General features: G+C 43.7%; 1 protein-coding gene across 4 annotated transcripts in view; it reads right to left on the bottom strand.

Moving 5' to 3' along the window:
* Positions 1 to 11,267: 11,267 nt before the first annotated feature.
* Positions 11,268 to 26,067, bottom strand: part of XYLT1 (xylosyltransferase 1) — a 178,841-nt gene continuing 164,041 nt past the window's right edge. For all 4 annotated transcript variants that reach the window (XM_059861518.1, XM_059861520.1, XM_059861517.1 and 1 more), the window contains one exon: positions 11,268 to 19,202. In XM_059861518.1, the coding sequence (XP_059717501.1) occupies positions 18,880 to 19,202 (323 nt within the window). In that variant the 3' untranslated portion in view covers positions 11,268 to 18,879. The remainder of the gene's footprint in view (positions 19,203 to 26,067) is intronic.

The raw sequence follows: 26,067 nt of genomic DNA, 5'->3' as shown, positions 1-26,067 counted from the left end.
CAAGCCCTTACAGCAGAGCCCATCTCCTTCTGAACAGATGTGAAGTGCACTGCAATGAGTGTTTGGTGCATTCAGCTGATGCCTCCTCACTGGCACTGGCCTGGCTGTGTCCCCAGCATGGCCACTGCCCACGTGGCACATCCATCATTGCCTGTGCAATGGGAATGGCAGTGCTGCTCCTCCCTGCTGCCCTTCCTCCCCTGGGGGCTGTTCCCCATCCTGGAAATCAATACACACTGCTAAGAATTGCTAACTAAACCTCCAGCTCTTGAAAATGGACATAATGTGCTTCTTTCTCCCTGTTTGATCCCTTATTCAGTGCAACTCCCTGTCCCTCTCTTGGCGTTTGGCCATTTGGGTTTCTATAGGTTGATGATTATAAAGTTGTGTTCATATTGCATCGCTGCATTCTGCTGCATCCTTGGAAGTGATGCCACTTGCCACAAGAACAGCAGATGGACAGAACATTATGTAAAGAAAATTAATCCTTCTGTGGTGGGAGTTCCCCAAAATGGCAGAAAATCAAGGCAATAAATTAAGTGCATAAATATTTGCATCAAAGTCTAAACCTGCAGGGCACACAGAAAGGGCCTATATGGTTAAATCTCCCATTTTTTATTGCTTTATCAGACAGGGCCATTATTGCATTGTAAAGGATGTATACTTTCCCCCTCATGAGGAGGAGAGAACTGTACAGCACCAGTAAATCAGGCTATAAATTGCTGAGATATATAAGGCTTGATTCTGAGCCCACTGGAGTTGAGGTCCAGGCTCTCATGCTGAGAAGGTGTGCATTTGGCTACACTCCTGCCCCTCTTTCTTTATTTCCAATTACCTAGAAGAAAATAAAAGACCATTACAGATGGTGTTGTTTAAGGAAGTAGGGGCCAGCTTTTTAGTTGTAAATAGGGATTGTTGGGAAAAGCAATGGACAGTGCAGTGCTGATCAAATGTTGAGGCTGTGTCTCAGCTTTGGGGATGTCCCAAGCAAAGCAGTCTGATACTGAGTGAGCAAGCATGCTGCAGCTGCAGTGTTTGGAAACAAATGAGGGCCAAATTCATTCCTGCTGGCTCTGATGTGAACAATCAGAAGGGGAAAATAATCAGCAAATTTTACAGTCAGCTATTTCTGCTCCAGAAATGCAGAGGAAGCCACAGCAGTGAGTACCTCACACCCCTGTGGGCTTTTCCCCCTTCAAAATCATGTAGGTTGGTCAAAAAGGAAAGGCAGGCTCTGCCTTCTGTGAGCTGACACGCTGTGAGAAATCCAGTGTTATGGTCTGTGTACTGAGGGATGTATTTCCATCTGCATTTCCATCTAGATCATGTTAGGATCTAAGTCAGACCGATCTTTCAGTTTAATGGTTAAATGGAGAATAATAAAACACTTCTATGAGCAAGTGTGGGGCTGATAAATGAAAAAAATAGGAAAATAAATAGCCAACAGCTCCCATTTGGGATCAAACAGGACTTTTTTTGTCAGATTGAAATTTAAATGATGTTTGTTTGGGTTTTTTTCTATTGTTGCTGTCTTTCATCCTTCCTAAAAACGGATATTAAACTCAATTCCACAGGAATTTACTTTAGAACCTAGCAGCAAGGTTAAAAGCTGAGATATTGTGTGTTTTACCTGAAGAGAGGAAATGTTCCTGCAGTGTTGTTGAAGCTGAGAAGCAGAGATGTGCTGGAGTTGAGTGCAGTGATCACAAGCCCTGAGCAAGCACGTGAGCCCTGCCCAGGCTCCTGCTCTGGGGGCCTCTGTCCATCCCTCAGGTGCTCGTGGCTCCAGGTCTGGAGGGACTGGGACTGGTCCCAGCAAGAGGCCAGTCCTTGCCATGGCGAATGCAGGCTCATGTTAATAGTTTACAGGAGAAAAGCCTCATTTCCCCCCAAAAGAACAGCAGGAAAAGCCCCAGCTCTTTGTGGCTCTATGCAGGACACAGGGCTGGGTGCTGCTGGGTGTGCAGGTAAATAGGACTGGAGAAAACACTTGATGGGTTTTTGGACTGTTTTCAAACAATGAAGCTTTAAATGTTGGTTAAATCCTTATGAAATGGTGCTAAGCCAAGTCCTGTTTCTCTGGAAGGGAAAGACTTGAGGTTCATGGAGGAATGTTAATTGTAAGTATTTCTTTATGTATGTCTTCCATCCCTTTTATTCAGGATTGAAAGAGTTAATATAAATTGGACTAATTTTTTGCTCTGCCCTCAAAAAAATTTTTTTTTGTATTAAGAAAAACATTAGGTAAGTGAATTCAGTGATGTTTTGCTACAAACCTGTCTGCCTACAAAGAAAGTACTGAGGATAAAAGAGTCCAGCAGAGTTAGATGTAGTGAGATTTGATCTAGGGGACTAAAACATCCACAGTTACCAGCTCAAGAAAAAAATATCCCCTTTTCCTGCTCTGTGCAGCCTCCCAGAGCTTTCCTGGGAGCATTAGGTGCACTGCTGGTCTTGAGGGCTATTTCTCAGCCCCTGAGATGGTACAGGTGTTAGACAGTGGAAATGACAAGTTTTGGCTATCTGAAAGAATCCAGGACTGATTTATTCCATCTGAAAGAGTTCTGGGGTGCACACAGAGCAGTGCTGAGCTCTTGGACAGTGCAGAGCTCCAAGGGGAGCATTGCTTCTCCATCTCCTGTGTTCCCCTGCCCTGCAGGCACCTAACCCTGAGCCTACTGGGGAAAAAAAAGTAGAAAATGCCATTCTCCTTTGGGGAACTTTATTTTGACTGTGCCCTTAAATGGAAAGATTTTGAATCAAAGCTATTTCCACAGGAACCAAGAATTCAGGGTGTTTATTTATCTCCTTGTCACTAATAAAACCAAATTGCCTGTTAAAAATAGTCCTTGTGCCTTATGCAAACAGGCAGGGGATGATGCAGCAGGCAGGGAATGAGACAGGAAAATGAGTGATCCCAAAATTACTTCTCTGTCTGCCACAAGGTTTGGGAAAGGTCTCAGGTCTCTGCTTTGCTGTGTGAAGCCTTGGAGGCAGAGCCTCCTCCTGCCAGGAGGTGTTTGCTGCTGCCTGGGGTGTCCCAGCCCTGTGGTCACTCCAAACAACCAGGCTGGGAGCCACCAGTGCTTTTATGCAAACACTGTTATTGCCAAAACCTCAAACAGGACTTGGGCTTCCAGGATGGCAATCTCCTGAGGAGCTGGTCAATTGAATATAACAATTCCTGTGAAAACCAGTCATTTATCTCTCATTAGGTGTGATTTTTTATACCAGGGCCCTCCTGTCAGACCCAGCTATCTCAGGCGGTGCTGGGGCCACTCCTCCTGGTGCAGAGGGGTGAAGGGAGGAGCCACAGAGCTCCTTCCTTTGCAGCTGCACCCTGCTAAACAACAGCTGTGGTGTCTCCAGTGGGAGCAAAAACTAAAATCACTCAGTGTGCTGGGGCTACCTAATGGGTTATTCAATACTTGTGTAGCAACCTGCAGCCAGGAGAAGCAGCAGGGCTGTTTCATCAGAGGAATAACTCCTCTGATCAAAGGTCTTGGTGAAGCTCCTGGTGGGTCAGAAGAGGAATGAGACTCAAAGTGCAGGAACAGGAGAAAGGATGGGACAAACCTGCAGAAACAGCATGGCCCGAACCCACACATCATCTTTCAGCTTCTCCCCAGTCACATTGGCTTTCTAATGTTTCATTTATGCCCAGCTGAAGTAACTCAGGCCCTGCAGGGACAGATGGGAAGAGGCAATGCTGGAGCACATGCAATACATGAGGGAACTGCTACACAGGCTTGCATTTGCAAAATGTTTTTAAACTGCATATTTGTCAGCAAATAAATGCCACACTGAAAATCATTAGGAATAAAACAGCAGCAGGAAGCTGTGGACATGACCAACAATTGGCCTGGAACCTTTCACCTTTATCCACTGAGCTGTATCTGTGATTGTGTCCATGTCACAGAGACCTCCTGAGGGTTCTCCTCATGTGACACAGGCATCACCCAAAGGGCTGTCACCATTTCAGAGACACCAGTGCCTTTCCCTTTCCATGTGTGTGTGGGTGTGTGTCCCCAGCACGCTGCAGCTCTGTCCCCACTGCAGGCAGCAAAGCCCTGAGGCAGCACATGGGGCACGTGCTAATATTTATCCCTTTGCTGGTATTGATTACTCCCTCAGGGACTTACAAATAATTCAGTCTGAATAACAGCATCCAGAGAGTGCAGCTGCAGTGACTGGTGATGCATCAGACCTGAGGGAGAAGAAAAGAGCCTTCCCTGGAAATTTTCATGCATGGACAGGTGCTCTGCTGTGTGGGTGGACATATTTCACCACCCTTGCATGCAGTGATGGATGGGTGACAAAACACCTCCAAAAAGACAGAATAGGAAAGTTACAGCTCAAAAGAACTTTCATGAGATTTACCTAACTATGAAGCAAAACCCAGTGCAGGACAGGGTCACCATGCTGGGATCTGGCTTTAGGAGCACAGCCTGGGGTCCCCAGCCAGCAAAGGCTTCTGTCTCTTCTGACACATTCTGATGCTGCAGCTGATTTCCCAGTTAGGTTTGGAGATGACAGGGCTGTCACTCAGCTGTGCTTTTTCACAGTAGTTTAAAAGTCAGATAGTAAGCAAAACTCCCAAGCTCCTGATGATACCTGTCTCAGGAGGTAGTTTTCTCACCAGAGTATTGACTGGTGCTCTGCTAAAAGGAATATATTAAACTCCAGGTCTCCAGGTAACTCTAGCCCCAGCTTTGCCAAAATCCAGAAGAAAAGGGGATTCCTTGGAATTATGTGTTGCTGAAATATTCTCTGGGGTGAAAAGCTTTGTCCTAACATGATCAGGAATGTCACAGAAAGAATTTTATGCCATTCAAAGTCTTTCAGCTTAACAGCACCTGCATGAGAGGGGGTCTGAATCCCCACCCACCAAAAGTTGAGCTCATATACCCTGTATCACCTTTTCCCACTGAGCTTCCAGGGAAAAAATATTAAGAACTAGAAAAAACCAAACTAAACCAAAAATACCCCAGACTTACAGACTGCTCTCCCTCTGGCATGCTCTTGAGGTGATTTTATTAGCCTTTTAGGAACTGTGTCTCATATTTCCCCCATCCCTCCTTACTTTATAAATACCCTAGATGACCTTCAAAGGTTGGTCCAGAGCCCTTCATCAGCCCTGTGCATGGACAGGAACTTTCACAGCGCTGCAATTCTTCCAGCATGTCAGAAAAAATTCCTTTAAACGTCCCCCAGTGTAACTCATCTGAATTAGTCCTGCTGCTGGTTGTGGGAGGAGAACCACTTGCAAAGCAGAGAATGAATCACTTGAAAATGAATATTAAGCTTGTTTGGAAATGAAACCAAAAGAACTGAGTCAACACAGACTCTCCTCCCCGTGGGAGACAGGGCTGCTCAGCAATCCCCATATCCCAGCAGTGCACGTTGGGTGTGTGCAGCATCCTCACACAGCCTGGCTGCAGGGTAACCACCGTGCCTCAGGGGCTGCAGTGCCCATCCCCTCCTGGGCTCTCCTGGCACCAAACTGCAGGGGTGACTGAAACACAGTGCTCCAAGCCTTCCACTTCACTCCCCAGGGGCCGTGCCCCCACCTCCCTGACAGGGGGAATGAGTCTTCTGGTCTTTCCCCTGGCTGTGACAGCATCAGGCTGCTCCAGAGCTCTTGTTCATCCCCATGCAGACACAGTGGGGCAAGGCAGGATCCTGCCTGCTCCAGGGTGTGTGGGGTGGCTGTGCTGCTGTCACCCTGCCAGGATTTCTGGGCTGCCCAGGGGGCTTTTGGCAGTAATTGGTGGTTTTCCATGGGAGCTGCTAAGTAATGCTTGGGCTTCTTCAGAGCCACACTACAAAACAGGGATGAACTTGTCAAAAGACACAAACTATACTGTAATGAAATTTGGACATGGAAAGGGGCCAGACTCAGCTCTTCTTTTCACAACAATTTGAGTTATTTCAATGTATTTTAAATAGTTAATGACTTTGTTGTTCATTCAGCTCAAACCATCTAAAATAATGGAAGAATTAGAGGGAGAAAAGGAAGTTAAAGGTGGTCAGAAATCCAGCCAAAACACTCAGCAAATAAAGAAACCCAGCCTGCCTGTGTGTGAGCAGAAGTATTTGGGGTTAATGACTCTCTTTTTGTCCAGACTGGAGTAGAGCAAAGGAAATTCTCAAGACTTAAAAATATTGCTGTAATGTGAACCACAGTTCTCAGCCAGCTCTTGTACTGAAGTTATTTATTTGCCATGACTAATTTGCAGTTTCAAATGCGGTCACCGTCTCACACGTGGCAGTGCCTGGGCTCTCTGGGCACCAGACTGGAGGCACTTGGAGCCCAGCAGAGGAGCTCTGCCCGTTCCCATGGGCAGTGCCAGCCCTGCTCTGCAGCCCAAAACCAAACCCATTAACACTGAGTTCCTGAAATGCATTTCCCAGGCGTGCAGGGACGCTCACACACCAACACTGAAGTGCGGATGCAGACTCAGATCACTGCCTCACTATTTCTCATCTTGCCCTGTTTGTTTTTTTTCCTTTTTTCGATCGATCAGCCCAGGGATGCAGAGAAGCCAAGTGTCTTGACAGCACAGAGGTAATTTGGGAAGGGCAGGCGGGCTGCAAAGCTCCCAGCAGAGGGACCAGCACTTGGCTCAGCTCTGCTGTTGCCCCTGGTTTTAGGGTAAATACGTTGTTAAGTCTGTTCAGCCAACCATCACTTCCCATTTGCTGTGCCCAGAGAGCAGGATGAGGCAGGCAAACACAGGTGGTTTAAGGGTTCTCCCCACCCTAAATCTCCTCTGTGGTGTGAAGAGAGCGTGTCCTGATGCCCTTTTCCCAGCACAGACAGTCTCTAGATCTGCCTTTAATTAAGAGAAAGGGGGGCTTGGGGGGATTCTGGGTTGATTTCTGGCACTTTGAAATTCCTTTAGTTCTGTGTGACGCACGTTGGGCATGAGCTGAGATGCACCAGGCAGAGAGCTGGGCTAAAAATAACCCCCGAGTGTCACTGCTGTGTCAGTCTCCTGTTGATATTTCTTGTTTTGTTTTATGACATCTTCGAGGCCAGTCAAGTGTGGGGGGAAAAACAAAAAAGAGAGAATGTTTGCTTTTTGAGGCTGGATTAAGGGTGAGCTGGTACAAATCATGTCATTTCACTGAGTGGATCCAGAGCATTACAGTCTCTGTGGTGCTGGCTCACACTCATGCTCATGCACTCTAAATAAGAACTAGCTTGTTCTTATTTAATACTAATTAGCTAGTGCTAATTCTTAATGCGTTATCATATTGATACCAATTTAACTGATGTTAATTAATTAAAGGGATGGACAAATTAAATCAGCACTTACGTATCCACGTGAAAGAAAGGGGCTGTGTTGCAGCTTAGAGTCAGCAAGTAGCAGAGTGCTGGCTCTCCAAAGAGAGACCAGGGGAATGTGAGGTGTTGATCCAGTGGACTTCTGGTTAGGGACTTACTGGATCTATGGAGAGAAGAACTAAATCTGACAGAAAAAGCTCTTTAACAGGGAGTTCTGGAAAGAAATGCATACTTTTAAATGCATTTGGACCTTGCATCAATTGCCTGGGGGTGCAAGGTCTCTGCAGTGAGCAGCTCAGAGTGCATCCCCACTCTGTGATGGACTGCAGTGGTCCCTGGGCTGTCCCTCCCAGGGGACAGCCTCCCCCATGGCTTGGCTAGTCCTGATGTGGCCAGGCTGCTGGGAAGTAGCTCACAGCACTTTTTCTTTTTTACTGGAGGCAAAAAGTAATTTCTTCCTCTGAAGGCCAGGGCTGGAGCTGTCCTCTGCTAATGAATGCAAACCATCAGTGAGCAGTAATGGAAAATCTGGGATGATGTGGCAGGCAGTGGCTTGCTTTCATGGCACCAGAAAAGCCCTTTTAAATTTAAATTTAGCAAAGAATTTAAAGCACATATAGGCAGACTCTATTAGAAAGTGAAATATTTGATCTTGGCTATTAATCTGTTATAAGAATACTTTCATTTCCTTGCCATGTGTATCCAGTGATAGACTTTCATAAATGAGATCACATTAAAATGTACTTTATGTTTCCAGTCAAATCTCTTTTATTATTATGCAAGTCCTAGTTAGGAAAAAAAAAAAAAAAACAATTACAGAAGCAGACTAAGAAGAGCACATTATTTTAACTCATTTATACAAGTGAAATACTGCTCCTACTTGAAGGCTGTACATTGTGCAGTACTAAACACCCTGGGAAGACATTGCTCCATTGCAGCCATGCTACCAGATTTGAGAACATTTATGGGCAGTGGAAATACAAATAGAGTCTAAACCAGCTCATGTGGTGTGGGGTACTGCTATGTGTATATACACACAGATACACATATGTATTTTTATATGGAGTATATTCATATTGAAGAAGTATTACATATGGCCTCTGTCTTACTGAAATCAAATCTATGTTAAGGATGGTCCATAATTAATGTGAGCTGTCATTCCTGACACACTGCACCATGGGCAGACAAGTGTTTTAGGAAGTTTCCATGTGCCCAGGGAGGCTGGGAGGCTCTGCTGCCCTGGTGCTACCTGTGGATTGTGTCAGCCCAGCTGGACCCGTGGCTGAGGGCTCTGCAGAGCTGCACTGCCTGCTCTGGTGGAGGCATTCATTCAGGGAAGAGACCACTGGCAGCCTGGAACCAGCACAGAGCATCATGATGGATGTTTCAGGGCGAGAAGGAAAAAGTGCTTTACATCTTATAACTCACTTTGGCCGATTAGGCACAAATGTCTATTTTAAACCTTCAAATCTGGGCACCCAAACCGTGTCATAATCCTGCCACTTTTTGAATGTCTTTTCACTCCATTCAAGCAGCCTGACAGAGACCCAGCAGGGGCCACAGCATCTGCTGTCATGCTGCTGGAGCAGAAAGCTTTGCTTCCAGATTCACCAATGCTGTGGATCCAAATGCTTCCCCAGGATGGGGCAGCCATGGTGTACAGTGAAGGTGTACATTGACATCATGCTTTACCTGAAAAGTCCAGTCTGGTGTCTTCCAGAAGAGGGTGCAGCTCGAGGCTTGAATCTGCAAACTCCAGGATACTTGTGGATCATGTTAATGCTATTAATAAATTAACCTGAAACTCCTTGCCTATGAATTTAGGATCCTGGCATGACTCTGCTTTGCTTGAGAGCTGGCCAGAACAAACTGGTGCTTGGCAATTTACTCCAGGACATGAAATGTCTGAGCCTTGTCTCCCCCAGAGGCCCCCATCTCCAGGTTCAGCCCTTCCCCATCCAGGTGGGATTCACAGTTGGTGCCCCAGCTGTGCCCCAGCTCAGAGCCCTGCAGTCAGGGCAGGGAGCAGCCAAAAGGCTGATTTGGCACCAGAATAGCCACAATCATCTTTCCTGGAAGAATGAAAAATTGCCATCTGTATCTGGTTTTAACTTTAGTACAACCTCAGTATCTCCTCTTTTTTATTCATTCATAGACAGTGAAGATTTACAGCTATTTGCATTTGTGAAGCCTCAGATTACTAACAGCCTCTGATTTTTAGACAATAGGTTACAATAGATTCTTTAGCAACAGATGAGGAAATGCCAAATTTCAAAATCCCCATTGTCAAGGCAATTAAATACCTCGTTCCTGTGGCACTTGGTTTACTGGGCAGCTGTTGGCAAACTGCTTTGCCCTAGGTCTTGTGTCATTGTGTGAATTAACCATGATCTAGACCATAAATAATAATGACAGTAAGAGACCTTAGGCATGGCAGATGCAGGGATGTGGTGATGGTGTTTCCAGCAGACAGAGGGCACAGCCTTTCCTGCCAGTGTGGCACGGCCAGTGTGGCACTCTCTGAGACCACCCTCTCCATGGTGAGCTGGGATTCCTGTGCCTTACAGAGCAGATTCTCACTGAAGTCAACAAGGCAAACAAAACACTTGAGCACCTGGTAGCCTGATTTCCAACTCCCCCACAACCTTTCCTTTAAAGTAGTGGCCAGTGACGCATTTGGAGATAATTAAAACAAAGGTTGAGGGGTTTTTGTTTTAATATGCCATGACTATTAGCAGCTGGATTAGGAATCAGCCAGCACAAAAGCAGCATACTTCTTATACCAGCTATAAATAAAACCAGGCTTCAAATTTGAAAGCAGATTTATTTTCCCTTTTTCCCCTCCACAGAAGATCTTTTCTTTGTGCCAAGACTAAAATATTAGGGCTGTGTTCCCTTCTCTGTTTAAAAAGACCTCATTGCATCTAAGTGCCAAAAAAGTGGAATTCCTGAACAGCAGGTGAAAAGAAAACACAAGATCAAATGCAGTTCTGGCTGCCAAGAGAACCTGCAGCATGGCTTGGGGGTGGGTGCATGAAAAGTCATGCAGGTCCTGGTGCTGTCAAAGACTTCTGGAAAGTCATCAAGGAGTTTTTTTCCAAGCATCCCACATCAAAAAGCTGCACAGGGAGACAAATCTGCAATACCTCTTGGGGGTGGTGCTAAAGATACCAACCATCCACTTTTAGGAGAATTTAACTTTTCCCCATCATATCTATGGGAGCAGATCTGTGTGGAGACCAGGGTATGGAAATAAATGTAAGTGCTCACACTGAGTGAACATTAGGCAATGGCTGGTTTGGGTCCATAACCCAGCAGGGAACTATGGAAGAAATGTGTCTTTCTGAGCTCATCCTTGCCCTTAAGGCAAAGGACACATATTTTGCTGCTCTTGGAACCAGCCAGCCCTGGCATTAATTCATATTTCTGCACCCAGCTGGACATCTGTAAGCCCAAGAATTTTTCTCTTGGGCTGATGCACCCTTTGAGGATGCAGGGAAGAAACTGCTCCAGCACTGCTCATGGTTAATGGCCTTCAGGAAACACTTCAGTTGAGCTCCTTGTTGATCCTTTGCCTACCATTTCTTGTCATCACTGGAAAAGGCAGAGAGGCTCTGACCCAAAAGCAGACATCTGGGTTTGAAAACAAGGATTTGGATGTTTCTCTGGGTCCCACTCTGCTGGCAGTGCTGGGAGCCCTGCAAAGTTCATCCACCTTCCACCCCTGCACTGGGGGCAGCACCCAGGTGAGGCTGCAGCACTGCCTGTGAGCAATGAGAGATTCCCAAAAGACACTCACCAGTGCTTCCCCCATAATGGCTATGGCTGAGAAATGGCTGACCAGGCAGCAGCACTGGCAACACAGGCTGGAAGTGCTCAGGCCCATTTTCCCTCCTAAAAATCACCAAGCAGCAAAATTATTTCAAATAAGACACACATTGGTGGGGTTGAAAATAATACAAAGTGCACATACTCCTAAAGACAGCCTTTTTTTTTTTATTTTAAAACTCTGCATCTGAAAACACCGTATGACAGAAAGCATTATATACACTACAGTGTTTTTGGTATAATACAGTATTTCATACATCCATTTCTTTTTCTGCAAAAAAATTTGCTTTGTTGGACAAAGAACCAAACTCCCATTGACAAAGAATACAGCTAAGGCACATTGTTTCTGCTAAATGAAAGACAAAAGGGTGCAAAAACGGGTAGTGCAATAATTGCTGAAAATCACATTCTACTACAAGGAAAGCATTCTGACTTTGAACTTTGATTACTGGTCAATTTAAGACATTTCAATATCTCATAAAATACTCCTTTAAATAAATAGCAAAATATCTACATCTTTCAGTGTGTTCCATTTGAATTTCCAATTTTTTTAAACTTTTTTTTTCCCTGTATATACACGGTTTTCTTTTTTCTTATTCAATAGATTACAAAATATTTCTGTACAATTTTATGCATATTATGATCTATAACAAAATAGTTATTTCTTAAAACTATATTACCACCAGTCTTTGAAAATGACAGAATAGGAATAACTTATTATGGACTATGTTAGGCAATAGAAAAATCCAATCAAACCAAAACAGAACCAAAAGGACAAAGTCAGAAAAATAATTTCATTACATTGAATTAATTATTTTAGTTTCACAAATCTTGTTTTATATGTAAACCCTTTTCAGTTGCCTTTGGGTTGAATCCACATGTGAATACTAACATAGGACAGGATTTGGGATTCCTAAAAGCACTGCAGCCTGCCGGGAATATTGGTGCTACTCACTGAAACATTACAGTTCTCATGGAGGAAACTATGAAAGAAACCCAACATATACAAGCCTTAGCAGAAGTCATTGCTTTCTGCTGACTATGACATCCTTTGAAAGAAGCTCCAAAAGCCAGATTTTTGGAAATGCATTGATGACTTAGACAACACAACCATGTTCTAAATGTACTGTTAGATTCCCAACCAACACCCAAAATCTGGCCCTACGTGGTGATGTTCTTCAGATTTAAGACCATACCATTAAGAGGATATTTCTTCTCCCAACTACCAGTACAAATCTGAGAGGAATGCTACTACAGCATGTTAAAATGAGTGAAATTACTCTACAATTTGTCTTGTGCAACTGAGAGCAGTCTGTCCTGTTGTAGTCTGAAGATAAATTAGAAGTTACTAAGTTTGTACTTTGTATGTAATTAAACCAAGCTCCTTATCTACAGTGACTTGCAAGAAACAGAGCTCATAATTTCCTAAGGTTTATATGAATGTCTGAGACTTCCTTTTGCCCGAAGGGAAGGTCATTTTCTTTCCTTAAAGACTGCATTTGTAAGCAATTTCCATTGTATTTGTGAAGTGTAAGCTGACAGCAACACAACTGAGCTGTAATAGAAATCTCAAGGTGCCTTTTATTCATTCCACAACAAACAGAGAAAGTGAGCAAGACACAGACAACACCAAAGTTCCTAACACAGTTTAAGGCCACATTTAGAAAGGATGGAAGTAAGGCTTTCTTTAAGGGGCAACACACTGGATGCCACAATGGGAACAGACACCGAGCGATCCAAAGCTGATAGGATTCATCCAAGGAAAAGCTGAAACAACACCCCAGTTTTGGCCAGCAGGTCTGTGCCTTTTTTTGGATCTAAGCAGGAAAGTAAAATGAAACGCCATAGACATCCTCCTCTGGAGTATTCCCAGCAAACTGAAGGTGCTCTCATAGCAGGAGTGCTATTGTCTCAGTCAAGGGTGTTAATTACAACAGAACCAAAGCCAAGCCGAGTCATTACAATATACAAATGCAGCGCCATGAACCGCGCCTAGAATTGTCACTCTGGTATCAGAGGCACCTGTACAGTACCTTGCTGTTTATTTGGCAAGGTTACAAGTAATACTTCTAGGTTGTAACAAAGTAGAAAGAGAATTTGCATAGATTGTACATTCAGTTCAAGGAGATTTCTGGTACCTTTTTTGTTGTTCTCAGGTAAACGTGTTTGCAGACACAGTGAGGTAGCAGCTGTGGTAGCACCCATGAGCAAAAGAAGGTAACCAAGGCAGAAGCAAAGAGCAGAGTGATCAGCACACTACTGTTAGTAAGAAGGAACGGAATCAGCGTGGTACCTGCAGTGTCACATCATGAGGGTAACTGCTCCCACCCCCACACGTAACTGAGACACCCTAATGCTGCCCTGGTCCTGGGTAGCACAGGCTGTAAGGCCTTGTAGCCTCACTGTTAAATGCTCTCGGCCTGATTATTCTTTCCCTTACTGTGATGAAGGTGGTGAAGGTTTTGAAGGTCAATCTCTTCTACAATACACCTTCATAGGGAATTACAAGTCAGAGTGTTTGCTTGCCTTTGAAGATTCTGCAGGAAAATGTGCTGTCCTACAAATTCTTCCTTGCTGTCCTCAATCCTAATTCACATTTCTTTGGCTCCTCTGGCTGCAGCAGCAGCTGCTGCCCTCAGGGCTCAGCAGCAGGTATTCCTGCTCTCAGGAACTCCTCCTGGGCCTCTGGAAGGGCAGTGCTCTTTCCTCTCTAACACTGCATCACTCCCTACCCTCTCTGTCAGCATCATCCCTGGAGCTGCCTTGGCAGAAGCCTGAGGGTTTGGTTTGGAAAGGCTTTTTTTACATGATGTTTTCAATTGTCATTTAATATGGGCTTAAGTCCTACTAATCCTTAAGACTATACTGGAGGTCTTGAATGGTAGAAATAAAGACACATATGGATCATTATCTTTTCACAACTGGACTGGAACAAAGGCCAGTGAGAAAGATTGCCAACCATGTCCCACTAGGTCTATCTTATTCTGTTACTGAACTATCAAATAACCAAGTCCCCTCTTACATATATCAGATTCCCAGGCCTGAAAATCAGGACAAGATAACTTCTGGCTTCCAGCAGCTCCTTCCTGCGTGCAAGTACTGAACTGACTGAAGGCTGCTCTGAAAATCCAACTTCCTTCATCTGCAGCTGGGTTTCTGAAGAAGCCTAGGGGATTTAGCTCAGTCAAGTATAAAACTTCCTGCGCTATGGAAAATGCTGGAGTTGGCCAAGATTTCATGTGGCCAACTCCTAAGCTTTGGGAGCTGGGAAGACAACAAGGAGGGCATGTTAGCCAATGGCAAGATGGCAATTCTCTGATGCTCTGATGAAAGAGAACTACAGAAATCAACAGAAAGCTGGTCCTCATTGCTGGGCCACAAGAAACATCTGGATCTTGTTTATCTGGATCTTGTCTCTCTTGTTTATCAAAGCTGAGATCTCAGGGCATCAATGGTTTTTAGCCTTGATGTGCAGAAGGAGCCCAGTTTGTTCAAAGGTTTGTTGCAAAACAATTATGTATGTCAAACTTTTGCAAAGTTTCAGCATCTTCTCTACTCTTTCTCTCTCCCTTAGGTCAGGTTTACACTCTCCCTGTTCTGATTCACTGACTTCACTACAGTGCTCACTACAATCATGGCTAAGAGTGATGGAGGCCTCATTAGGATGGCAATTAGTGCTGCAGGAGATGGAGGGAAAGTGAATGCACATTAGTTGGTACTTTTGAAGGTGCTGCAAGATCACTGTTAATACACCATTAAACAACTGTACAGGCATTGTGCACTGAAGCCAGTACCCAGGAAAGTCAATTTGTAACACATGAATGCACATTCCTGTATCTCTAGGCTTAGCAATAATGAAGGCTTAACAACAGAGATACAGAGGGACTTTCTTGTATAACACTTGCTATCATGAAGGAATTGTTAAAATTCTCTGCTTGCTGAGAGCACAAAAAAATGAAGACATAATTTCAATTCTAAAAAAAACCCCTTGACTATCAGAAAATGAAAATGCAAATATTACTACTCAATGTCCAAATGTCATCAAAGAAAGAATTGGACAAATGTGAAAATAAACTGTCATTTGAGCTATTTCGTTTAGCCTTGGGGTTTAACATTACCATATAAACAGGTTTGCATAATGCTGAGCCTGACTTTGGACATAATTCATTAAATCACATATGTAGATGTTCTGCATTTTGCCACATTCCCTTTCTATGTAATACAGATTGATCACAGGAGTGTTACATGGCTGTCATGCAGAATGGGCAGGGAATTTAAACAAGCAAAGCATTACACAGAGGAAAAATGTGTGCATATGGAAACAGAAACCCCTCCCATTGACAGGAATTTTGATCAAAGCAGGCTTCCAGCTGGGATCCTGTTCAGCAAGGATTGGCCAGTGTGACTGGAAAAGAACACCTGTACATTCAGGTGAAGATGCATAACTCTTGTGTTTTGTACCAGCTGTGGGTCCCTGCTCTGAATTCTTTTCACCAAATGTAACATCTGTGAAGTTATTCTGTTCTGACCATTGACAATCTTCATCCCAGGCTCCCAGTGCTGCCATTTCAAACCAGAGAAGCCACTAAGCAGGACTAAGTTGGGCTTAACAGCATCACCTTGGAGCCAGCTCTGATGCCTGATGCAGAGTCTGGCTTTACATGTTTTTTTATTCACAACTACTGGAATTTGGAACTGACACTGAGTCTCATATATATCTTTTGAATCCATGTCTGCATGATAACAGCTACAGTAGAGGTGGCTGTTTAGGTCCAAGATTTGACACTGCCCTCAGAAGGTGTTCCAAACATGGCAGCTTATCTTTTGATGACTTCAAACAGACAGCATTTACCCCCAGAATACTGTCATACCTTTTCTTTAAGCTGGACTTAACTCTGAAATCCTCATTTAGCACTAGCACTCTGGAAGTTTTGCCTGAGAAATGACTGAAGGATCAACCCCTTCAGCTCCACATCCTGTATTTTAACAACAGCACTGGAATTGCCAGCTTGCTACAAGACTTCACTGTTTAAATGCTTCTTGCCTTTCAGAAAATAATCTCATATAAATTTTCTTTGAGATATTTTAAACCTAGCATATAATGCAAATGGATATATCAGCAACCATCTGTTTTCTTTCCCTTTTTTGTACTAAAACAAAATAATTTGCACCTTATTTTTCAAATGATAAAAGTGGCAGCTTTTTTCCTAACTGCAGAAGACATGATTGTTGTCACCTTCTGCTTGGTCTAGTTAATGAAAGCTTACAAAAAAAGCACTTAAAACATTCCTGCTTAAGAATAAAAACATCAGATTTAAAAACGAAGTTATCTGCATGCGTGTGCGTGGGTGCACCCCTACACATGTGCTTATGTGCAAGACAGACTGAAGATTTTGTGGCTACCTCAGGAGTCTTACTGAGAACAAGCACTGTCTGGGCTTGTTACTGGATTTTATTGTGTGCCTTAAATGTGACCTTCTTCATTTAATCTGCAGGGCTTGGACTGTGCAGTCACCATTGCATCAGTGTGAATAAAGCCCTGGATTTCACAGTGAGGATTGGAGGTCCCCAGAAAATATGAACTTCACAAAGGAATGTTACATTAAAAACAAGCACTGTTAAAAACCCCTACTGAATAAGCAATAACACTGTGATTCTATTACATAAACCTGTTGGCAACCCTGGTTTCACACACGCTTGCCTCTAGAGCTGGTTGAAAAGCTGGAACATTATCTTGACTGGAATATTCCAATCAGCTCTCATTGCTACAAACTTTCCTAAAGCTACTGCTCATGACTGACAAAACCAAGACAAAAAAAGAAAGGGAGGTGTGAGGGGAGGAAGGCCTTTTCTTAATAAAGGCAGCTTCAGTTAGTAAAATAACATAATCTTCAAGCTGCAAAAGCAGCACCTACTAATTAGTCATTGACTAAAACATAAATAATAAATACCTAAATTGTTCCTTCTATGCATCCATTTTTGTGCCAGATAAACATTTCAATGCTCTGCCTTAATGCCAGCACAGCTGACACCACAATTTCAAGTCCAAAGCAAACTGAAGTAGCTTTAAACCAATATGACAGAGATACTACAAGCCATGGGGATCTGTGTGTTACAGTCCTACTGCAAGTGTTGTTTAAAAGGGAATTCAACCTTCCTGTGAGACATGATTATGGAATGATCTAAGGGTCTGTTTCCCTCCTGATGTGCACACTTCACTCTCAGCAGAAAGTTATCCATGCACACAGAAGGGTGAACAGATACCTTTACTAAGCAACAGGACTTCTTTCCTAATTAACCCAATGGCTTTTGATGGTTTTTTTGGTTCTGTTGCTAACTAGAGATTAACACAGCAACAGCAACAAAGTGCATGTTTTTGCTAATGTAAAATACATTAGTTGGAGATGAATTTGCATATAAAACCTGAATTTTAAAAAGTTCTTGGAATGTAAATTCATTCTTCCCTCCTGTAGAAAATGCAGGCTGAAATGATACAAAAACATGACTAAAACAGGATGCAGCCTGCTAGGAATTCTTAAGACAGGCAAGGGTAGATTGTTGACAGAATAAAGTAAAAGCATGGAGAAACATGGCATTGTTCTCCTTCCCCTGGCTTTGGGCAGCAACCCACAGCCTGCTCAGCCTTCCAGGTCCCCTGGCAAAGCCTGGAAGGATCCTTCTTTAAGAAGAGGAGATCTGTGACCAAGGGAAGGAATTAGTGTTAAGACTTACTAGCCACGACTCAAATTAGGGAAGAAACCTGTTGTTGCTGATTTAGGTCCCAATTTTACTATTTTACTGGTTTACAACTCCACTGCCTGAGAAAAAACTCAGCTCAGCTCATGAGCAAAGGGTGTGAGCAGACACATCACATCCCACCCCAGCCTACACATACACACGTGCTCTACTGGCAGCCTGTGAAAATACTCAGGTACTGGTTGCTTCCAAAAACGCCTGCAGATTTGAAAGGGCTGAAATTCAAAAAACTTCTTTGTTCTTTAATAAATACTTTTAGTACACTGACCCTGAACCCGACTGCATGAGACATAAAAGACTACTATAGAAAAACACTGGTTTCATTTAGAGTTTATCATTAAATTTGTCTGAAAAAGATCTCTGAAAGGAATCTGAAAGTTTCTGCTTTTGCTCGTCTCTCTAACTAGGATAACAGACATCAGCTGTGTCCAGAATTACTTTGTGCTATTAAAAACCCAAGTGAGGCTGTACCATAATTACTTCACATTCTCTGAGGTCATGTGGCCATCCAGGCTTCAGCCTGCAGGAACCAACCTCCCCAGAAAGTGTAAGTAGAAGGGAATTTTGATGTGATTTATTCATTATAGCAAAATAATGAAAGCCTATGAAACAGCAGAGGCACGGACAAATTTATTTAAAAAAAAAAACCCTTTAGCAGCTGCTCCTTCACTGCCCTCCCCATGGCCCGGTGCTACTGTTTGCAAGCCCACAGGCTGGTGGGTGCAGTGTCACCTGGAATGGGACAGCACAGGCTGTGGGATGAGGCAAGCTGCTCCCAGCAGAGCTGATGGAGAGGGCAGTGCCAAAGGCCTTGTCAGAACTTCAGAACTTTTTTTTTTTTTTGTTTTGGTTTTGTTTTCTTAAAATGAATTCTATTACAATAAGTAACAACAACAAAAAAAAGTAACTTTCCCTTAGGTTTCTGAAACCTGGTGTGAGATTCACAGAGAAGCAAGGTTCAATTCCCTTTTAAAAACCCATGCCGGGGCAGAGCGCAGCGGATGCTACCTCAGGCGGCCGTCGGGTTTGACGGGGCCCAGCTCGGACTTGGGGTCGGGGCTGAGGGAGCTCCAGGCGGTCTGGGCACAGCCCTGCAGCACGGGGCAGGCCGTGGGCCCCACGCTGCAGACGTCCACGGCCGACCAGACGCCGCTGACCAGCGAGTCCACCCAGGCGTCCAGGCGGGCGCCCACGAGCCCCGCGTTGCGCTGGGCCTGGTCGGCGCGGGCGGCGCTCACCGGGATGTTCAGCACCGGGTTCAGGCCCTGGAAGCTCTGCTCCATGTACGCGTTCTTTGGAGGCCCGCTGTGCAACTTGATGGCTTCCTCTGGAAAGGCAGAAGCAAAGCCCAAAGTCAGTGCATTGAAAAAGCCACTGCTGAGGATCTAAGGGTACGGTAAACAAAAAGAGCAAGGTTTAGGGCTGGGTTGTAGCCCATTTCCCACACACTGCACCCACAGGGGTTGTGCTCAGCTTTGGCACTCTTTGTGCTCCACACTACGGATTCTGCTCACTGTGATTTTCTTCCTGCAAGTGATGCTTTAGCAGGCAAAGCTCTGGCCCTGAAAATAGAGCCATCCTTATTATCAAGACATACAACCAACCGCAGAGCTGCAGGACATCCAGGACTGGCTGCACCTCGAAATGAGGAAAGAGTTCAAGGACACCTGGTGCAAGAAGTCTGCCAACCCCTGTCAGACATCCAAGTGCTATTATTGATTTGTCTAGAAGAAAGAGCCAAGATCTTAGCCTGTTTGGTTGTGGGTTTTTTCCCCCTAAACAGATGAACCTTGCGCTGCTGTGGAAAAGCCACAACATTTGTTAGCTCTATCTGCCTACAAAACCCAGGTGGTGCCATTTGTGGCACTAAAAGGACAACACCAGGGTCTTGAACAGACCAGACCATAATGAAACACATGTAGCCCCAGCATGATTCCTGGAAGTGCTCCAGCCTCACTGGGAACGTAGTCTCCTGTGAGAGTTATATTTTCAAGCTCCTGTGCTGAACAGAATATCACAACTACTCCCTAATGGCACTTTGCATTGGTTGCTTTCCTTACCTATCTCAGCAAAATACAGTACAATACCCCAAAATTGCAATATTGCAGTAAAAATCAGGCTCTGACAATCCTTTCAGAGATCTAAACTGGACACTGTGGGTCAGGCTGCCCCTCTCAAAGGTTGGCTGACTTCACCAAGCTGCTGCTTATAAAATCAGGATGAGACCCTCAAAAAAAGTTCACCGAGTGCCTGTTGGGAGCAAATTTCCAGCCATTTCTTTCCACTCTCAGCTGCCTTCCCCAGCATCCTCCCTCTGGCAGCACAGAGGATATGTTTAGCTCTGCCAACAGACACACTGTCTAGAACAGAAAATGGGCCCATTCAGGCTGCTCCAGGCGAGGAAAGCCACCGCGCTCCGTGAGCGTCAGAGGCCAGGAATTACATATTCACAGCTACAATTCCTTCCACATGTCCTTGCTGCTTGCACTGCAGCCTGACACTGAGTCCTTTCTTCCATGCAGAGGACAGCATCTCAGGTGCTGGAAATAAATCCTTGTATTTATTTAGAGGGAAAAAGGGTATAATTGGAGCTTTGCCATTACATTTGCAAAGTCTTTAATGTCAAATACTGTGCAAGACTGTTACTTCAAATCCCCAATTAAAGTGGTTCAGCACATGCCCATCACCATTATACATCATTTAACTGTTCCTGCATTTATCTAAACCCCTCTTTGTATTTTAAATGGTAGATACACACAATAACCTGCAGTCAAAATGAGTTCAATCTGTGCATATGTGTCAGGAATGTGCTCTGCCAGAGCACTGCAGTTAAAGAAATAGAACAAGTACACATGATTAAATTTCCTCCTTTGGAAGCAATTAAATATGGAAGACTGTTTGTCAACATTTTAGTTAAGTAGGAACATTCTGAGTTAAAATTCCCAAATAAATAAGAGTTGGCATTACTAGCAGGATCATCTGATTGAAACAGGCAATTCAGCGAGCTTGCTGAATCAAAGCCTGTTGCACATGTGTTTGATGCATGGAACAAGAGAGATCTTTATTCAGACAAGAGACAGGATGAAATGGAACTTGCTGTTCTCTCTGGCTCAGCCTTGTACATGTCCCAGGCCTCAGGACTTGGTGGATTATCAAGGTTGGAAAGGATGCAACCTGCAGGAACTGCAGGACTCGGTGCTGGGCAGAGCAGCAGGGGTTGTGTTAAGGCTACCACTGCCCACAGTGAAAGGTGCTGCTCCAGTGAAGACACACGGAGAACCCTGACCTGGTACAGGTGGGGACTGCCTGCCCCACAGCAGAGCAGCACCCCAAGTCAGGTGTCAGCACATCCTAGAAAGGAAAAGCTGGTCAGCAGCAACCTGAGTGCAGAGTCCCACGTACTCATCAACAGGAAATGCTGGGACCAGACCCAGAGCCCTCTCCTGGGGCCTCCAAGGCTTTGTCAAACAGTTCACAGCAGAAAGCAGGGAGGATGCTGCTCATCTGAGCAATGGCACATGGACTGTTCCTCTTTGCAGTAAAGGAAAAATGACAGAGAATCATGATTCCATTATTTACTGAGCTGGTACAGAAGAGACACAGTGAGGCTCCCAAGCCCTGATATACTGTAAAAAAGGAGGCTGGAACTACTGGGTGTGCTCTTGAAGCACTGACACTTCAGTCAAGTGTCATGAGGAAGAGCTCATGAAAAAATGAAGAATGTAAGGCTTGCCTCTAAATATTTAGACATTTAAATTTGTATGGCTAGCACAAACAACTCAAAATTAGCTGAATTGCAGACATAAAGCCAGACTTTTTGTGCCTGCCCTTTGACTTCAGGAGGATGTGTATCAATGCAAAATATATTCCTCTGACTTGAAAATATAAATTTTAAAAACTTGGTTATTTTTGACCCCTATTTTTATTTGCTCTTCACCCGTATGTGAGGACGCATTTCTCAATTGACTCTTCTTGGTCTAACTTTTTTGGATTAAACACACAGCCTATAGCCAGCCATACAGGCTGGGATTTCAGCATTTTTGTGTGGGTTTGTTCATCATTTTGCAGAAAAAGCAAATTAGTTTAGACAGACAGCAGGCTAAGGAATGAAAAATGTGGTTATCTTGGTACACATTAAGGCAGTAGACCTGTGGGTTTTTTAAAGCAACACGAACATACAGCTTTATTTCTTTACTTGAATTGTGTTAAACCCTCTGGCAAATAGGTAATTTTTTATTGACATTTTGTTTGTTTTCTCTTGCAGCAAACAAGACAGTGCTGCATTTGCTCATTGTGGAGCTAATCGACTCCTTGTCAGCTGGATCTGAACTAAATTTCAAAGCAAATCCCTCTCTTCAGGGTTTTTCTCAGAATGATGATTCCAGGGCATGTCTGCTCTTCTGCAGTCGTGTGCCTGCCTGCTGCTATTACTGTGTTTATCAAGAACATGTCATGTTACCTCTGGTTAATTTAAAGAAATCACAGCAGTTCTGACACGAGTTGCCACCCACTTTATAATCTGTATAGATGCAATTAGAATTGATTGAGCCACTGCAAACAACCAAGGGCAAAACAAAGGTTTCCCAGGATCTGCTAATTGAGATGATCTATAAATATGGATTAGGTCAAAAGGCCGTTGAGGTGCCTGTGTGCATTGCCCATGTCTGCTAATGCTGTCAGCCCTTGAAAGGGGGCATAGGGACCACACACTGGTATTTCAGGCTCCATGGGAGCAGCAAAGATCAGCAGCCCCATGTCCAGGACATGCCATCAAGCTGGGAACAGACTGGGAAAGCAAAGCAAAAAAGGAGGTTTTTCTTTCTCACTTCTCTCCTTGCTTGAAGGAGGAAGGGCTTTTAATGTATTCATTTATTTACATTTATTCATCCAGGGTTTACCATCATCTTGAGGTTTTGGGGCTTTTCCTGCCCCTGCTACTGGCTCACAATAAGCTATTTGGCTTTAGTGGAACAGGTACCATCCATTAAACGGATGACAACTCATTATCGGCACTCCAGCTGGGAGAACACTGGGGAAACTTTGCTCTGAATATAAACTCAAATTTAAAAATGAAATTGCTTTGGCTTTTTCTCGTCCCCTCACTGTGACCCTGCAAGTTGATCACTCTTGGCCTTTAAAGAGCAGGGAAGGGGGGAAAGTGGGATGATTGGGATGCAGAGACAATCTCTACTGAATTTGCTGTTTTCTTAGGATTTGAAGTCTGCTGGGTAGCTTGAATTATAGTCTGTGAGCTGCTGGCTAAGTGCTCTGAATGACACCTGTTGTTTGCTTCTGCCTCTGCAGTCCCTTCACAGGAGAGCTGGACATCTAGCCTTGAGTCTCCAAGAACTCAAATTCCTAAAGCTGCCAGCAGAAGTCCCCCATTCCTGTGTGATCTGCCAGTGATCTGACACGGTTCTGCTCCCTGTTTTGTCTTCTCCACATCCCATTCCCTCTTTGTCTTGGCTCAATTATTCCTAGAGCATCCTGCTGGTCCTTGGCAGCCCTCCTGTGTCTTTACAACAAGCATAGAGTTCTTGGCTTTGACAGACTCAACCATATGGTGAGAACCTCAAAACTGTTGTTTAGAAGAATAAACTGGAACCTGTCCATGCAGGAGGTAGAGGGAAGGAGACTCAGGTGGAGAAGGTGAACCTGATTTCTCTAAACGATTTATCACAAATGCACCTCATTTCCTTTTATTTTCTTTTTTACTTTCTCCAACCAGGCAAATACTTGAAGGTACTCCTGAGCCAGAGTATCTGCTGAAGGCCGAGCTGATCAGTGACCCAACTCAAAGCAGAGAACACAGACACAGATTTGGATGACAGGTGGGGGAGAAGGACCGGGAAGGAATAAGTAACATTAGATTATAGACTCTCCACTGAAATACCTTAGGGAGCCATATTTACAGTGGAAATATTCCAAACTGTATCCTCAGTAATTCCACGTAAGATCTGATCTCTCACAGATTCAGGTTTGGAAAAGGTCAATGAATCTGTGTTTGTAAAACAATTTACATTCTATCAGCTACTCACATCTGGATAGAGCATCAAAGAAAACACTCACTCTTGATTCCCTTTATGGCTTTACTTGCATGCAGAGAATTTAGGCCAAAATTAATAAATAACTGGAAATAAAAAACCTGAATAAACGAGTGGCATATGCTGTTTTTATAAACTGCTAAACAGAACATCTTTGCTGGCGGCTGTCCTGTGATTATTTTTTTTATTTTGAATGCAATTATGAATTCTGAGAGTCATGATACAGGAATGAACGTGTTTTGCTTTGATTATTCAAAAGAAGAGCCAGTGGCTCCCTTCATGATGCTGGGAAACCAAAACAACTTTCCTTGTTGTGCTCTGGGCTGAAGTGATGTGTAGATAAGCAATGATTTAGGAAATACAGGGATTGTTGTCATGCCCATGTTGTCAGGATACAAGATGTTAGTGGCTGCTGCCAGTTTTGTGCAAATGCTTTTTAGAATGGCAAAAGCAAATTGCACACAAGATCATGGAGAGATTTTTATGTCTGTAACTCTGTGGACTCCACTTTCTGCATCTGGAGTGGATAAGACAGAGAGGGCAGAACTATTATTGAGGAAATGACATGCAAAGTGCTACAAAATGTGTCAGTCCAGGGCAATCTTTCTGATAAGGGCTGTTCTTTTATCAGGGCAAGGGAGGGCAGGGTGGGAGTTGGTGGTGGTGGTGAGGGAGGATGGTTGGAAAAAAGGAAAATTTTAAAGAAATCCCTAATAAAACATATTCCCATCTTCTACTGACAACTCTGGGCTAAGTCTGATGTATTTTAGTTTTAATTTCAATGTTAAGACAGGAAAATAATACTATTCCTTCATTTTAGAATATTTTTAGCAGTTTTTGAATTGTTTATGGTAACACAAATCATTCTTTTAGAAGTTCTAATTCTTCTGTCATACTCTCATTATGCCTTTATTTGGCAGAGAAAAATGTTTTTAAAGAATAAAGTGATGACAAACTGACAAAAATCTGGAAATCAAAGGTAAATCATGATTGCCAGCACTATAGTGTCACTGAGACAGAAAGCCTTAGAAAAAAACCAACAAAACAAACAAACAGGAATTTGCATTGTAAATACAATTCTGACTACAGTGCAGTGTCACTGCCTGCTCCTGTAATTAACTTTCTTCTCTATCTCCATGCCTCAGTCATCTACACACTACACATCACATCATCAGTAGCAAACCACTCCTGAGACTCTCTTCCTAGACAATATTGTTCCCAAGCTTTATATTTGATTCCTGTAGTAGATTCTAGTTACCACAAGAATAAACAGGCTTCTTAACAAAAAATATGAGCCCAGTGTATCAATGGGCAATCCGGGGTAGCTACACAATTTCAGTGGAATTATTCCTGATTCAGAGTTTGAACCAAGGGAATTTTGCCTTTACACCATAAAGTGTGGGCTTATTTTTGAAGTCTGACACATGTTTACCTGTCCATGGGGCTCTCACATTGTAGGGAAAAGCAGCAAGGTTGCTGGCTACATGCCACCTTTTCCATCCAATTTATGCCTTAAATGTTAAATTACCAAAGAACATGGAATACATTAATTTCCAGCAGACAAGTTGGTAGCAGCTGCATTCAGAAGCAGCCTGCCTCAAACTTTGAAAATGTATCCCTTCTTCACATGGTGTCTGCTCACAATTTATCATTGCCTATTAGCTGTTAACAGCAGTGGGTTGGAGGTGGTTCCGTTTCTGCTTAAGAAATGATGCCACCAAATGTTAGCAGCAGAAATCACTAAGTTCACTCTTGTGCTGGAAATGTGTGGAATCAAACTCCTGTTGAGTGAGAGAAGGGCTGCATTAGCTCTCAGCAGTTGTCTGCTGGTGTTTGCATTACAGAAGCAGCACGTTGTGCTGGGAGGTAAATGCCTGACTCAGTTTATTTGCTGCCTTGTCAGGAAGAAGAACTTCTGAAAACTTAATAGGATCATTCATGTATCTAGGAAATTTAAGATGTCTAAAGTTATGAATATTAATACTAGGCAGATGGAAGCACTTGAGCACTTTAAGAAGAATGGTAAAGATATTCAGAGCAACAAGCTTGTTTTGATCTTACTGAATAAAAATCCAGGTGTGGCTGTAAAATGTTCCCTCTTCTCCCAGCACAGTGTCCTGGGCACTGGCTGCAGACCCAAAGCATTTG

The sequence above is a fragment of the Haemorhous mexicanus genome, chromosome 17 (genome assembly GCF_027477595.1).
Source record: "Haemorhous mexicanus isolate bHaeMex1 chromosome 17, bHaeMex1.pri, whole genome shotgun sequence".
Lineage (NCBI taxonomy): Eukaryota > Metazoa > Chordata > Aves > Passeriformes > Fringillidae > Haemorhous > Haemorhous mexicanus.
Note: the sequence above shows the minus strand (reverse complement) of the source record. Positions and strands in the feature narration are given on the sequence as shown.